Source organism: Dendrobates tinctorius, unplaced genomic scaffold (genome assembly GCF_039654945.1).
Source record: "Dendrobates tinctorius isolate UK_male_01 unplaced genomic scaffold, ASM3965494v1 ptg000016l, whole genome shotgun sequence".
In the NCBI taxonomy this organism is placed as follows: Eukaryota; Metazoa; Chordata; class Amphibia; order Anura; family Dendrobatidae; genus Dendrobates; species Dendrobates tinctorius.
In genome coordinates this window covers 10,875,138-10,892,257 of record NW_027361684.1, presented here as the reverse complement: position 1 = coordinate 10,892,257, position 17,120 = coordinate 10,875,138, and the positions used below count along the sequence as shown (strand labels likewise).

The window sequence follows — 17,120 nt, the reverse complement described above, 5'->3', positions numbered from 1 at the left end:
AGTTACTCAAGATTTCCCGAGCATGCTCGGGTTATCTCCGAGTATTTTGGCGTGCTCGAAGATTTAGTTTCTGTCGCCATAGCTGCATGATTTACGGCTGCTAGACAGCCTGAATACATGTGGGTGGTTAGGAAAACCTCACATGTATTCACGCTGTCTAGCAGCCACAAATCATGCAGCTACGGCGACAGAAACTAAATCTCCAAGCACATCCAAATACTCGGAGATCACCCGAGCATGCTTGGCGAGTAATTAGTATACTCGCTCATCTCTGATGGGAATAAGATATTTTTTCCCATTTCATGCCCTTTTTCATAACCTGGACAGCCCCTTACTAATGGGTCCATGGGAAGTAGAAAATAAAATGATATGCAACTCTCGGACAGGTGAAGGCGTACCAATTTTTTTTTTCTCACCATGTGGGGTCAATAAGGGGGTGGTCCAGTAATGAACTTCCCCTTTAATTCAATTCTCCAAATCAGTGCTGCCTAGCAATACTGCATGCTCTGAAGAAAGAAATGGTTTTGCTACAGAGTGACCTGAATGGACACAATTCGAGGGGTGCGGCAGTTTTTCCATGAATGAATGATGGGAAGATAATGAAGTATAATTTAGTGTACCATAACCACGACGTACTTGATAATACTTTAGGCCCAGGCAGCGCTGAGTGTTTTTAGGTCAAACGTTTGCATTAAGAGGCCACATGACTTATTAATACAAATCAATGCTAAGGCACGGACGCTGGCATCTACACATTCACCTAGTCACGATCCTCAGAAAGAAGAAAAAAAAAAAAAGACAAAAATAGGAAACTATAAAAAGAAAAAAAAAAAAAAAAAAAAAGACAGCTCTCCCATCCCCCCGAAGGCTGCCGAGTCCGCACTGCAGTTGTAGGACAGGATGCGGCTGTGGGTGGGAAGCTTTTAGCTCGTCTCTACTGTATGTACAGCAGACAGATCCTGCACATACACATAGCGGCAGAGGCCAGGACAGCAGCACAATGCTGCCGCAGAACATGCCCCAGACCCAGCTTATGGTCAATTCAGATTTCCTTAAATCATGGAAATATTTACTTTTTTTTTCGCAGACACAAGCTTCTTTGGATCATTTTAGCTTCCTGGAAAGTGCTGAGTGTTTGCGGTTTTAACATGACCTTGTGATTTCAAAGTTGTACACCAGAAATAGTATTTTACGAGAATTAGAGTTAATAATGCAAATTCCACTAGGATAAAGACAAAAAGATGCAATTGACACAAAGACCAAATTGGGTCTTATTCAGGCGTCTCCTGCGTGAAAAAAAAAAACAGACTGATTTCAATCAGACATTCATCAGCGTCACTCTTTACCATCACCGATTTCGTCACATGCAACAAAAACTGATGGCGCTATTCATGCTATGCAGATAAGAATCCACGATGGAAGGGTTACTTAAAGGGGTTGTTCGGCCTTAAGGCGGCACAATTCTGCAGTCACAGTATTGGTACTTGTCATCTGGACGCAGCGATCACGCACTGCTACTTCCAGATCGTGGGCCTCGGCCTTACAGAAAATCTGCAGTTCAATGCCAACGTTACACATGCAGGTAATATTGCAGAAAAGAAAGTGACGGTTAGGTGGATTTTTCTCATCGCCCGAGGACCCAGACTTACATTCTTTTCAGTTTTTCCATGAACTGTGGCATTCCAGTACCCTCGGCTACACATGGACAAACTCATTCAACCCTTCATTGTGAAAATTGTCGGGTCCTGGAAAGCTCTAGCCATTTGTCATCTCAATGTGATGGAAAATATCACACACGTTCCCAAAAGTTCCCTATCGAAAAATGCAGTTAAATATAACATATTCATCAAAGACATAGCATCGGCGACAAAATTAACAGGCATAAAGCGTGCGGCGCTGGAAGAATAAAAAATGCTGAAGGTGCTCAAAACCACACGGAACCACATTCATCAAAACCGGAAAAAAAAAAAAAAAAAGAGTGGTCTTCATAGATATAGGAAGTCATTTAGCAAGACAGGCAGAAGTGGAAAAAGGGGCATTCTCTGCTTTAATTCTCCAAAGAACCTCTGAAAAATGAGAGCTTGAATTTGATTGGCTGCTACGGGCAACTCCTTCACGTTTCTCTAAAATTAAAATATCCACCACTGTGTGAATAACACAAAGAATACGGCATTGGCTGTAACAAGACTGTTCCAAAGCCTATAGACTGCTCTCTACGGGGAATCATCATGGATCTGCTCTATGATTCTTCTGGAGATCGATGGGACACAGTTTATAAGTAGTGAGGGGAATTAGTGGCCTGTTCTAATGGAGATTTAGTTACAGTAATTCGCTTTTCTGTTCTTTAAGTCCATCCATAATGAACCATCCCCTAAGACGCAAACGTATCACTTGTCTTTGGGATCATTTGGACGAAGACTGAACTACTTTGTACATAAAGATCTGGCTATAGAATTCGTGTAGCCGGTCAACTTTGAAGGAATGCAAAACTGTTGGCTGTTGTAGAGTCTGTTGTAACTCCTTCACCTAGCTGGTGACCTGAACTACTAAAAGGTAACTGCTCCTGGTGCGGGCTCTCTGCTCTCCTCCACTCTTCTCAGTCTTGCGCCTCATTCAAACATAGATTTATCACCCATTATAGAGTATTTGGGTTCACAAGTCCCTGTTTTTTTTGTGGGTCGAGCGGTTTAGAAAAAGGAAATATGGTAGATATGTCAGATTTTGATCTAAGTCATGGATCAAAACCACTCATGCAAATCTACAGGTGCGCAAAATTCATGAACAGTATAATCCTTGTGCAATCTGTTTATAGAAGTGGAATAGGCAAGAGAAGCTTTCCAATTTGGTTTTCAATAAGATAAAAATTGGGACCAAAGACAAAAATTGTCCAATGTTTGGTATATATATATATCTATCTATCTATCTATCTATCTAAATGAGGCCTTATGCCAGTTTCACACTTCCGTTGCTTTTTTTCTTGGTCGTGCATGTGAAAAACTAATTATTATTAGTCTTTTGAATCAGATTTTCACGACTGTCATTTTATAGCATCATCAGTTTTTCTCACGTTCAACAACAGCAAAAAAGTAACATTTCCTAGCTGCCATTAGGATCAACCCTCCTAAGCCATCTATATGCGCATGTAGGTCATATAAAGTCAAATAAAATGATACCTGAGGTCTGATATCTTATTCCAGAGAAATCCACATTTTTCTTATGTGTAAATGGGCTGTTAAGATCTATGGGCCAGACATAGAGCTCACTGAGAATCTGCCTCCAGAGATTATTTTACATAAAAGGGGGAGTTACCAGTGTGAGACATGTAATGACTGACAGTCTGCTCTCCTGATCTATATGTCTCACACTGGTATTGCCTCCTTTCCTTTAAAATAACCTCTGGAAGCAGATTTTTAAAGAGATCTAGCAAGAAAAATGTGGGTTTCTCTGGAATAAGACATCGTATCGCACATGTCATGGCATCATTATAGTCAACTCTGTTTGACTTACATGCCCGTACAGACAGATGGCTTAGGAAAATTTACCTTACTGACAGATTCCCTTAAACAATAATATTCCTCCATTGGTTTTTGTTTTCTTGCAGACACCGGACATACGAATAGCACCATAGACTATACAACAGGTACATGTTCCATCTATGAAAAACACGGATAACACATACAAAAAAAAAAAAAAATCACATCTGGAAGGAGACTTGGGATGGCTAATTATCGTGAATGATAGTTCCTAGGAAAACTAATCTCCCGATAACCAGCCAACGTAGGGCTGACAACCATGATCAGCTTCCTTAAAAATGATCACTCGGTAGCACTTTGTCACTGTAAACAGGAGATGTGCTGCTGAGAACAATAACCTACACACACAGAACAATCTATTACCAATTGTGTGTATGGGAAATGCTAATCAGCAGCTGTTTAATGGTTGCCATCACCCAGTGCGAACCCACCTCATCAACTATACTTCAGTGACAAGTAGAGATAAGCGAACGTGCTGGCTTAAGGTGTCATCTGAGCATGCTCGTGTGCTAACCGAGTGACTTTGGCGTGCTTGAAAACTATGATCGAGCCCCCGTGGCTGCATGACTCGCGGCTGTTCCTCAGCCTAACAAACAGGAAATCCCTGCATGTGTTGCGACTGTCAATCAACAGCGAGACATGCAGCCGTAGGGACGTGAACATATTTTTGAAGCGCGCCAAAGTCACTCAGCATCTGTTCATGCTCAGATAAACACCTTATCCGAGCACGTTCGCCATTTACCAGACAGCGGTCTAAACTGCCCTTTTGGCTTCCACACCTCAAGCATATATTGTAGCAGCTTTTTGCCTGAATTGTGCTGTTCAGTACTGCCCACTATACTTTTTTTCACATCTTTCAGTAGGGAAACCTTGGGCTGCACACTGCAGAACGCAGTGTTAAAGATGCCTGAGAAATATCAGCAGGATATCAGGGTGTGGGGAGGGAGGAAAGCATTCTAATCTTCAGGGAGGGCAGATCACATGGGCTGAAATGTATCACAATATAGATAGGGAGGACAGCACACGCAGCTGGATTTGAACAGAGGTGAGATTTCAGGAGCAGTAAACCAGAATACAGAGAGAGAAGAGAAGTCACACATCCTCTACATCAGTGTGTCAAAACAAGGGAAAAAAAGCCTTCATGAGCTATAAAACAGTAAACAAAGATGTGTTAGTACATTGGAATTAATGAGGACAGTATCACTGTGGATGTATAGAACACACATCCAGCATATATTACCGGGAAGGGAGTGACTACAAGAAAAAAAAAACATCTAAAATTAGTAACAGCTTGGAAACAGAATATCTGAAAATGAATGAAGATTGCAGACATGTTTGTGGAAACAAGTTAATTATGAACATATGTAAGAATGTATTTTATAGTTTATTAATTTTTTTCCCATGTCAGAGACATCCATAACCTTTTACACAATTAAGATCATTTAGAAACGCTCATAGACATGTCAGTGTGCAGTTACGGGATATTCCTCCAACAGGTGCACGGTTAAGTCTACTAGATATGCCTAAACAATGTAACATGCTGAGCAATACTAGCTAGCACAGATATTCCCTGCAGGAGAACGGTTAAAAACGAATCCAGCTGCAATAAGTGCAACTTGAAACAGATGCACAAACTAAGAAGAAAAAGAAAGGTATTTATGCAGAAAATGCCCAATAAATCATATTTAAAAATAAAATATTGGTCCTCGAAACTTCTGCTGGTGCTAAAAAAAAAAAGGCAACGCAAAACACAACTGCACCAAGTGTTTACGGTAATTTGTACGACATCATTATTAATCTTTTTTTTTTTCCACTCGGTTTGTTGCTTACAGGAATTTGTCTGAAGCAAATGTGGAGCCTAAAGGTAACATCTGTGTTTGCCTCTTTTGAATGGTTTGTATGTGGAAAAGGTCACAAAAGTCAGGTTGTAAAATTTACCACATCTGCTCAGTGATTCAGCAGCATTCTGTCACAGTGTCTTTGTACAGTAGCGTTCGTACACATTAAAGGTGTCGCCCAGGTTTGGGATTAAAGCCTACTGGCACTGAGACAACAGGCTGCCGAATCGTGCGGTCACGTGACCTCGTTTCGACGTTTTGCATAGATGAGATCATATGCCGACTAGACTCAGACTTTTCATCAAGTCACTTTTAGGCTTCATTCAGAGAGATGCCCAATTTTCATGTACAACTGCTATCTGTGTTTTCCAGGGATAGCACTCGTACATGTGATAGTTTATGGGGCCAGCCACATGTCTGATTTTTTCCTCGGACCGAGTGGTTCACCCAACCATCTACCCCTCTGTATGCTTGGTTAGGATGAATGCACGTTTTTCTTTTTTTCTATGTCAAGAGCCCACCAAACCACTGCCAGACACCCCCATTAGTCTCACAATGTAAACCCCCTATCAGTATGTCTTTGGAGTACATAAGGAAACCGGAGTACCCCCACACAAACACGGGGAGAACATACAAACTGCTTGCAGATGTTGTCCTCGGTGGGATATGAACCCAGGACCCCAGCGCTGCAGAACAGTGCTAACCACTGAGCCACCCATCAAGTTTACTCTAATCTGTAAGAGCACTGCACAGCTGATATTCTATTTCAGAGCTGCAATCGCAATTCTGCTGTCATGCCATAGAAGTCCATCACAGACAGCTTAGCTGAGCTACAATAATGCAGTGGGACAGTTACTTACATCAGACTACTATACAGAATAGGTGTTAGGCTGTGTTCACACACAGCGTTTTTTCGCGGTTTTTCCGCGGATTTGCCAAAAAATCTGCGGGGAAAACGCGAAAAAGAAGCTTCCCATTCATTTCTATGCATTTTGCACATTGATGCGTTTTTTACCGCGAAAAAAACGCATTGCGGTAAAAAACGCAGCATGCTCATTAATTTCGCGCTTTTTTTCCGCGTTTCTGGCTTTTTCCATGTGTCTAGAAACCGCTCGGAAAAAAAAAAAAAAAAAAAAAAAAAAAAAAAAAAAAAAAAAATCGCAAAATAAAAAAAACGTGCAAAAATCACGGTAAAAACGTGCGGAAAACGCGCAGAAAAAAACCGCACGGTTTCTGGGAAGGGAGTCCTGTTTTTCAGCAGAAAATTTCTGCTACGTGTGCACTTAGCCTAAGAGTCAAGTCTCACATTGTGGTCATGATTTTCTCAGAAGTGTAGCAATATCAAGCAATTTTTTAAAAATTACATTAGAAAAAATGGAGATTGATCACAAAGCGAATAAACCCTAAAGATTGCACCTGCCAGAATTCCTTCAAAACAGATTAAAACTTTGTGTGGACACTGAGCCAGCAAGGAGAGTTCGGCTCTGGAGCCCGAGAACTTGTTAATGCAGCTACATAGTGTACTACAGGCTGTCACTCAAAATCAGTACATTTTCTGAAGATCAATTCAATACATAAAGTGAAAAAAAAACCATGAACATGCGCTTTAATTTTGACAAGTGTAAGGTCTTAAATCAGTTTATCCGGCCCAAATTGGTATAATCATTCTCTAGAACGTATGAGGCAACTTTATAAATATGGGTCAGTGGCAGAAGCCGTACTTTACAGAGAGGTCAATGCTAATGAATGGATTGGATTACATGGTGCCGGCCGTAACCAGTTACATGTGCCAACTTTCCTGGTCTAGTGTACCCATACAAATTAGCAATGCAGGGCAGTCTCAATGGCTAGCCGTCCCCGCTTCCCAAAACGGTTTCAAGCTCTACAAAGACACACCACAGTGAGCCCTGACCTGAGCGAGACCCTTGTATCACGCCGGGGAGCACAAATAAGTGCTGCATTGTGTGCCATCGTCTTATGTAACAACCTGCATTACGGAGAAGCCGGTTTACACAGTGCACAAGTATCGTCAGCATGCTCATGGTCGTGTCATAAAGACTCCGACAAACCTGAGATTAGAACTAGTGGTAGTTTTCAGATCCAAACAAAGTACAGTGCACAACGCCCGACAACAGCCGGACATGAGGAAATCTGTTCCCAACAATATTTCTGCTGGCTTATAGAGCGCCATTAATTTCCACAGCGCTTTAGGCTGAGTTCACACGTAGCGTTTTTTTCGCGTTTCCACGGCGGTTTTAACCGCGCGATTTTGCCGCGAAAACGCGAAAAATAAGCATCCCATGCATTCCTATGGGATTCCGCAATGCTGTGCTAATGCTGCGGTTTTTACCGCGGCGGAATCGCTTTGCGGTAAAAACAGCAGCATGCTCATTAATTTGCGGAATCGCGGCGATCCCGCACCCATAGGAATGCATTGTTCCGCTTATTTCCCGCATGTGGCTGTGCACACCATGCGGAAAGTAAGCAGAACATTTGCGGATGGTACCCACGGTCCGGAGGAGAGGAGACTGTCCTCCGGGCTTTGGGTACCATATTCCTGTAAAAAAAAGAATTTAAAAATAAAAAATATTGTTATTCTCACCCTCCGACGTCCCGCGCAGTCTTCCTGCTTCTCTTCACGCTCTCGTTCCCAGTAGTCCTTTGCGAATTACCGCGAGACGTCGCGATCACTGACGTCATCGCGGGCATTTTCGCAAAGGATTACTGGGAACGGATGCGCGGGACGTCGGAGGGCAAGAATAACACTTTTTTTTTTTTTTTTTACATCCTATCTTTTACTACTGATGCTGCATAGGCGGCCTCAGTAGTAAAAAGTTGGTCACACTGTCAAACACGGTGTTTGACGAGTGTGACCAACCTGTCAATCAGTTCTCCAAGCGATGCTCCAGATCGCTTGGAAAACGCTAGCATTCTGCAAGCTAATTACGCTTGCAAAATGCTAGTTTTTCCGCAGGAAAATTGCGGGAATTTAAAATGCGATTTTCCCGCGGACTGGAATTCCGGAATTCTCGCGGTAATTTCCGCGAGAGTTCCGTTACGTGTGCACTTAGCCTTACAGATATAATCATCACTGTCCATATTGAGGCTCACTTGCACAGTGGAAAATCCACAGATGCAGATACAGTCAACGTCCGTTTTACCATCAATATGACAAACATTTTTCTTGCACATAAGAAAACCGATGGCAGATTATTGAGATGAGCAAATCGATTTCTTGGGCCCTCGTCTACTGGTCAAGTTAGTAGTCTGCAGACCTGCGAATCTCCTAACTACCAGAATCCCAATTTCATCACCCAGGTATCATTTTAATCAGTACTAGCTGAAGAGCCCGGCGTTGCCCGGGCATAGTAACTAACTGTGGTTAGTTATAACAAATTACCGTATAATGATTATATATTGCACATAAAAACATTTCACATCATATATTCAATACTACAGACTTGCAGCACAAATTAAGTAAACGATTACCCAAGTATTGATAGTATTTTATTTTCTTTTCCAAAGATTTTATTTGGATTTTAAAATAACAGGCAAGAATAGGGAGTAAGGGCAGGAGAGGAGGGGGGGGGGGGGGGGGAAGAAAAAAGGGAGGGACATAGGTAAAATAACAATGCAACAATATAACAATATAACAAGAGTGATATTACACTTATAGGGTACATAATGCCCGGGTCACTGGGGGTGTAAAAGGTATAAACAAAACGACTGCGAACAAACGCATAACGAGAGATTGTAAGCCAATTAAGGCCAATCATAAGTGAGCAAATATTTAACAAGGATTAGTAGACGAAATATACAATTAAATGGTAGCGCCTAGAAGTTGGTGGTGAAAGAAATTAAGTTATAGGGGACGGAAAGGCCTTGTCCCATTTGTTCCATTTTTTATAAAATTTTCCAAACTGATTATTAATCAGAGCAAAATTCAGTTCATGTGCTCTATGTTGCTGGGCTAGGTGGAAGATAACCTCTGGATTTGGGAGTATTTTGTTTTTCCAGTGGAAAGTGATGAAATTTTTTGCTACAAGACAAAGATGTATGAATATGGGTTGGAGTGCCAAGTCTAGTTCGTCTAGGTTAAGGGAAAGAAGGGACATTTGAGGGGTGAGGGTTAAAGTTTTGTTAGAGAGTTTATTGAGAGAGGTAGAGATCCAAGACCAGACTATTTTGACTCTGGGACATTCCCAAAACATATGCAATAGGTCTCCCTTGAAGCCGCAGTCTCTCCAGCAAAGGGGTGAGGATGAGTTTGAAGGACCGCAGTGTGCTAATTTTGCCGGAGTAAGGTACCAATTACTAATAGTTTTAAAGTATGTCTCTTGAAGTGGAAATGAGATTGTGGAGTTGTACGTTTTGGAGAGAGCCTCTTCCCATTGTTCAGGAGAAAAGGTGGATTTTAGGGTTTTTTCCCAGGTAACCATATAAGGGCTTTTTGACAAACTATCGTCGTTGTTGAAGGAGTCATAGAGAAAGCCATGACTCCAAAAGATTTTGTGATGAGGATTGAGTAAGACTTGTATGGAAGCGTGAGTAAAGTTCATTTTTGACTTAAGAAAAGCGAGGACATTATCTTTTTATAGTATTTTATTTTATTTTCAACTCATTCAAGAACCTTTTGATAAACAACATTTTTGGTTTTTCCTTTCGGTGCAAAGATGAACAGATTTTTGGCAGTTCCAACTCTTGAACAGGCTACGTAAAGTTGACCATGAGAAAAGCATGGAGATTGCAAATCGATCACTACTACTTTCAAGGACTGTCCATGAGCCTTGTTAATGGACATTGCAAATGCCAGTCGATGTGAAAACTGGAAGCGTTTAAAATCAAAAGGCAAATCAGATGGAATGAGTGGAACTCTTGGAATGAAAATGTCCTCCCGCTGAGCCGTGTATCTAATCCTATCCTGTGTGATACCATCTGCTGAGCCATGTATCTAATCATGTCCTGTGTGATACTCTCTGCTGAGCCGTGTATCTAATCCTGTCCTGTGTGATACTCTCTGCTGAGCCGTGTATCTAATCCTATCCTGTGTGATACTCTCTGCTGAGCCGTGTATCTAATCCTATCCTGTGTGATACTGTCTGCTGAGCCGTGTATCTAATCCTATCCTGTGCGATACTGGGCTCTCCCTGTGTCAGAGGATAGTCTGTGTCGGCATGGTAATAAATTGTGTTATTTCCAGCTTTCCAGAAGGACGATAACACCATAGAAATGATAAGAATAATAGGCCTCAGTTACCACAACTGTCTACAAAGAAAACTGTTGCTCATAGCAACCAATCACAGCTCAGCTTCTTTTAAACAGCTCTGGTGAAATGAAAGATGCTTAGTGATTGGTTGCTACGTAGAGTGGACATGGCTGATACACTCATTTATATATATATATATATATATATATATATATATATATATATATATATAGACAACGGCGCCGACCTGACACTGCCTGTAGGTAAACTAAGCACAATCCTGCTAACAGGTTCCCTTTAATAAAGGTCTTGCTGTAGTATGATACGGTGAATGCCCATCGCTAAGACTGCTACTTCAGTCATGGACTAGAGTAACATTTCTGGCATAAGAAACATTGCCCCATTTGCTGAAAGGGCAGGAGACGCACCGTCCTGACTCCTCCACATTCATTTTAACAGACACTTCAAACCGGTGTGAAAACGCCAAAAATCGCTAAATATTTGCTCAACTCCACTTTGAAAAATCTATACATTTTTTGTCAAATTGTTTCACTCTAGTTTTCCGGCGATAATGCTTTGATGAATCGCCGCCCTCCAAGTACTTATATTTATAAGTAGTGACCTGGCAATTTTCCAGGTGCTTTTCACTGTGAAGCTGCTCCATTCTTTACAACAGAAGTCAATGAGAAGGATACAAGAATGCCTTCAGCATGTCATTTTGAGCATTTTGTAGGCCTTTTCTTAAAAAGCTGCCATTTTATTTATTAAACTAAACTCACCCACAAAAAAAGTCTTAATGCTTTGAAAACTAACAAAAGTGTTTCATAACAAAAAAGCCAAGAAAATGCAATATAGAAGGAGCATTTACTAAGCATTTTTTATCACCTCAAAAAACTCCCGATCACACACCTTTGCTGTTCATAATAAGAGATTTTTTGAGCATTTTTTTTTCTAAAGACCTTAAAAAACACCTCATAAACAGGACCTTGCTACCATACATCTTTGAACCCCTCTCAAAACTCAAATCAAAAGGATGCAAAAAAAAACTATTCAACACTCTACAGAAAAATTAAAAAAAAAAAAAAACCACTCCTCCAAAAAAAGAAGTGTTTCCTTTAGCGGCTTCTGCCTGAAAAACTTGCTTTTGAACACGTCAGATATTTTCGTGTGAACATAGCAGCCTAGGGGTTACAGTCTCCCCCTGTCCTTATGGGCAAGCACTGGACCTAAAATTCTTTAGTCATAGAGGTCACTGGCCCCATGAAAGGCAGATGTATGTGCACAGCGAACATAGTAGTCATTTATTATGTATTCTCTTACTGCACTTTTCACCCTCCCCCATCATGAGGAGACCAAGAAAATGGCAGTCATCTTCTCGCCACATGACCACCACAATGTAAGCGTTTCTGCTGCCAGCCTGTGCATCTTTTTCAGGTTGGTCCACCCCAAATCCCACCTGAAAAAGCGCTAAAAATTGCTCAAAAGAATGAATATATGCATTTTTTCGTAAAAACGACTTGCTGTGCACATGTTCAGTCTTTTGGGATTTTTTTCCCCAGCTTCAGATTTCCAAAGACGCCAAGCGGTTAAAAGAAGTGAGCTGTCCATTCTTATGGCAGGTTCCACTTATACAATATAAGTTAATGGGAAGAAACAAAAAAAAAAAAATGCCAGGGAGACATCTAGGCATCTTTGTAGGCATTTCTAAGGCTAAGTGCACACGTTGCAGAAAATCTTGATGCGTTTTTGATGCGTTTTTTTCCGCAGCGGTTTCTAAAAGCATGGGAGAAGCCTAAACCGCGTAAAAATCCGCAAAATTAATGTGCATGCTGCGTTTTTTATCGTGATGCGTTTTTTTCGCGGTAAAAAACGCATCAATGTGCACAAAAAGTGCAAAATGCATAGAAATGACTGTGCAGCTTATTTTTAGCGGTTTTATAGTGAAAACTGCTAAAAAAACGCTGTGTGTGAACACGTTGAAACAGAACACAACCAAAAAAAAAAAAAAAAAAGAACAAATAGTTAAAAAAGCTTCAGGAAACTCTCCTTTTCTCTGTCGAATTGTAAACCTGAAGGGTCTTCCGCCTGAAAAACAGACATTTTTAGCTGCCTGAAAAAGATGTGTGCCCATATCATTAGAAGGAGGCGTGAGGACAACCAGAATAACATGGCGGCAGTTATTTCAAAGAGCTAACAATCTACTCGTGCCCCATAATGTTAATCGCCATGATGGCTTTATAAAGTGAACCAGGGAGAGAACAAAGAGCTAAACACAATGAAGCAGCCATACAGACATGATGTGGCACACACTAGGGATATGAGATAAATCCATTCATTCCCTGGAGGCAGAGAGACATGACGCCATATGTGTGCACATTATACCCAGCATCTGACAGACACATCAAGCGTGCAGCGTGCCAGCAGTGACTTCACTCCTCACAGATAACTGCACAAAGAGGAACCTGCTCCAAAACTAACACACACACGGGTCTTGTGTAGGAAATTACATCTGGATGTTCATTTTGGCCTCCAAAAAATATCTTAAATATGCCCCCAAAAAAGTCTCAAGTGTGTAATACATCACATAGGATCTGGCGGACAAGTACGAGCTTCAACAGCCAAAGTTTTTTGTCAGAAATGTCAAATCTACATTAAAATCTGTCAACTGCTATAGACGCGAGGAAGATATAGCTGCCATTTGCGAACTGTGGTGAAAGTATCAAAATGTGTGAAGTTCCCTAGGCCACGTTCACACATTAAGTATTTGGTGAGTTTTTTACCTCAGTATTTGTAAACCGAAGTCAGGAGTGGAACAATCAGAGGAAAAAGTATAAGGCTATATGCACACGTATGCAGAAATGTCCTGAGAAAATCATGACTCCTTCCCAGGAAATCCGCAATTTTTTTCGCTTTTTTTGCGGATTTTTCGCTTTTTTTCCCCAGAGCTTCCTGATACAATGAAATCCGCAAATTTTCTGCAAAATTAATGAACATGCTGCGTTTTTTTTTTGCGGAAAAAACGCATCATGGGCACAAGAATTGCGGATTTCATTCTATTAATAGGATGCTTAATGTACGCATTTTTTTTAGCGCGTAAAAAACGCGAAGAATCCTTAACGTGTGAACACAGCCTAATAGAAACACGTCACCACTTCTGGATTTATCAACCACTCCTGGTTTAGGCTTACAAATACTGAGAGAAATACTCAATGTGTGCATGTGGCCTCACTGTTTGTATATCTGGGCCTCACGTGGCGTTGACTTGAATATACCGTACACCACTAGTGCAGAAGTAGCAGAGTCGAGGTCTATCAGCTTTCCGTAGTATTGCACGTACTCACTATTATATACATACATTTATTTTATCATATGGGCACATTACTTGACAGCAAAATAAATGGAGATAAGAATCTTTTAGGGTTAAGGTCCCCAATACTCATTAGAACAACGCTGGCCACACCAATAGATGCAGGCTGGCTCGGCCAACAGTTTCATGTATATAGGGGCCGCCCCACGCCAAATAAGCTGTCACCAAAGGGGTCTGACAGCGGCTCACTCGTAGAGAGCCCACCAACAGCCCCAATGTATGAGGAAGTAGGAATGGGCAGACCTGTGGATGTTCGGGTACCAGAACTATACCTGAATCCCATGGAAGTCAGTGGGGGACCTGGACTTGGTGATGTAAATTGGTCATAGTAAGGGCTAGGGGGCTGCAAAAGGGTCTCTCTCCCCGAACTCTGAAACCAACTTCCGGGAGAAGTCCGTGTTCGGAGTTCAGCACCGTACAAACCCTGAACTTAACAGTTTGGGTTCGCTCATCTCTAGTTGGGGCATATAAGTGCCGGACGGAGGAACGGCAGAACCATTGTATGGCTGACGGCTATCTATTGGGGGTTTGTTAGATTGGTCACAGACATTAGATATTAATCTGCAGATCACTGGATACGGCGCACACCTTGTGTACGGCCAGAACAGATAAGATTTACCGCAGAAGACACCACATTTAGCAGAACCTGCAGATAACTCGTGTGTGGGCAGCTTTAGGCTGGGGCTAGTGGTAACTTTGGCCACAGAACAGGTCGCGTAGCCAAATATCCCTGTGTGCCGCTTATACATTGCACGGAGTCGCATTACAACCTGCAAGAAAACGCGTCCACAACAACCCAGTCGCAACCAGTTGGATTGTTTGTAACTTGCTTGTGGCGTGACCTTGTGGGCAGTAATACTACCTGATTCACTCGCATTATGCAGCGACAATCTAGAATCATTGCCTGCGACATCTGTCACTTAATTCAGGGCACTGTTCCATCAATCTTTCCGCCATGTTTAACCTGCAGAAACCACATAATATGATTACTGCAAAACCGGAAAGTTTGCAGGAGCCCTCCAGTGTCACCGTATGGTTTAACGTTTTACAGGGTTCAATCCTGTGTCATACACCTAACATATGGGCACCTTCACTGTGCCACCAGGGCTTATGCCGGGTCAGGTTACCCAGAGTCGAATTTTGACATCTGGAGGGCCTTGCAGACCAATTTCCTAACAATTTCATTGCCATTAGATCATCTTGGATGTGCAATTATCAAATTGGTTCAACTTTGGTAGAATTAGACACAGTCACATCTATGGCCAACACGGCACTGCTGGGGGTGAGAGTGGCATCACTGCTGGTGGGTAACAGCAGCAGTAGTTGATCACCAGGTTACTGCACTGCTGGGGGTGAGAGTGGCACCACTGCTGGCAGGTTACAGCAGCAGAAGTTGATCACCAGGTTACTGCACTGCTGGGGGTGAGAGTGGCACCACTGCTGGCAGGTTACAGCAGCAGTAGTTTCACTGCTGGGGGTGAGAGTGGCACCACTGCTGGCAGGTTACAGCAGCAGAAGTTGATCACCAGGTTACTGCACTGCTGGGGGTGAGAGTGGCACCACTGCTGGCAGGTTACAGCAGCAGAAGTTGATCACCAGGTTACTGCACTGCTGGGGGTGAGAGTGGCACCACTGCTGGCAGGTTACAGCAGCAGTAGTTGATCACCAGGTTAATTCACTGCTGGGGGTGAGAGTGGCACCACTGCTGGTAGGTTACAGCAGCAGTAGTTGATCACCAGGTTAATTCACTGCTGGGGGTGAGAGTGGCACCACTGCTGGTAGGTTACAGCAGCAGTAGTTGATCACCAGGTTAATTCACTGCTGGGGGTGAGAGTGGCACCACTGCTGGTAGGTTACAGCAGCAGTAGTTGATCACCAGGTTACTTCAATGCTGGGGGTGAGAGTGGCACCACTGCTGGCAGGTTACAGCAGCAGTAGTTGATCACCAGGTTAATTCACTGCTGGGGGTGAGAGTGGCACCACTGCTGGTAGGTTACAGCAGCAGTAGTTGATCACCAGGTTAATTCACTGCTGGGAGTGAGAGTGGCACCACTGCTGGTAGGTTACAGCAGCAGTAGTTGATCACCAGGTTACTTCACTGCTGGGGGTGAGAGTGGCACCACTGCTGGCAGGTTACAGCAGCAGTAGTTGATCACCAGGTTACTGCTCACTGATCTGTTCTTACATGCAGCCAGGACTGGACTTGCAGGAATAGTGCACTAAAGGCCTATGACATGCCCCTTGTGCGAGGCCCAGGCAGGGCACGGTGGCGCAGGAGACCAGGCAGCAGCCTGGCATGGGGTGTCTTACCTGGGGCACTGCAGTCTGCACACACCTCGCCCCTCTGCACCTTCCGAGACATCCTCAGAGGAGAGGAGGGGATCACCTTCTGAGCCAGGGTGCTGTCCTGTGCGGCACCAATCCAGAGAAAGCCGGGGGAAAGCTGCTGTAGGGCGGGCACCGGGGACAGGAGGGCGCCTGCCCGCAGCCGCCGGGACAATGATGATTACCGAAGATCAGGGGCTCCTGTCTCCGCAGCTCACCCCGGGCTGAGTGCATCGGCTGCAGGAAACTGATAGAAGCCCTGCCCATCCAACAGGAGGGGCCACATCCCAAGCTTCACCCCAGGGGATGGGAAAAGGAAATGGGAGAGAGCAAGAGGAGGAGGAGGAAGACGGAGCGCAGGAGCTGGCAGGGCTCACACTGGTAATGGAGGAGATGAGCAGTACCAACACTAGTACTAACACTGCTGCATGGCAAATAATGGAGGAGATGAGCAGTGCCCACACTGGTAATGGAGGAGATGAGCAGTGCCTACACTGGTACTAACACTGCTGCATAGCACATAATGGAGGAGATGAGCAGGGATCACACTGGTAATGGAGGAGATGAGCAGTGCCTACACTGGTAGTAACACTGCTGCATGGCAAATAATGGAGGAGATGAGCAGTGCCCACACTGGTAATGGAGGAGATGAGCAGTGCCTACACTGGTAGTAACACTGCTGCATAGCACATAATGGAGGAGATGAGCAGTGCCCACACTGGTACTAACACTGCTGCATGGCAAATAATGGAGGAGATGAGCAGTGCCCACACTGGTAATGGAGGAGATGAGCAGTGCCTACACTGGTAATGGAGGAGATGAGCAGTGCCTACACTGGTAGTAACACTGCT

The 17,120-nt window shown here is 43.3% G+C and overlaps 1 protein-coding gene across 4 annotated transcripts in view; it reads right to left on the bottom strand.

Annotated features, from left to right (window-relative positions):
- GIT1 (GIT ArfGAP 1) overlaps positions 1-16,511 on the bottom strand; it is a 175,689-nt gene extending 159,178 nt beyond the window's left edge. The window contains exon 1 of one of the 4 annotated variants that reach the window (XM_073565464.1): positions 16,255-16,511. In XM_073565464.1, the coding sequence (XP_073421565.1) occupies positions 16,255-16,306 (52 nt within the window). In that variant the 5' untranslated portion in view covers positions 16,307-16,511. The remainder of the gene's footprint in view (positions 1-16,254) is intronic. The other 3 variants (XM_073565463.1, XM_073565459.1, XM_073565461.1) reach the window with 3 other exon arrangements.
- Positions 16,512-17,120: the final 609 nt, after the last annotated feature.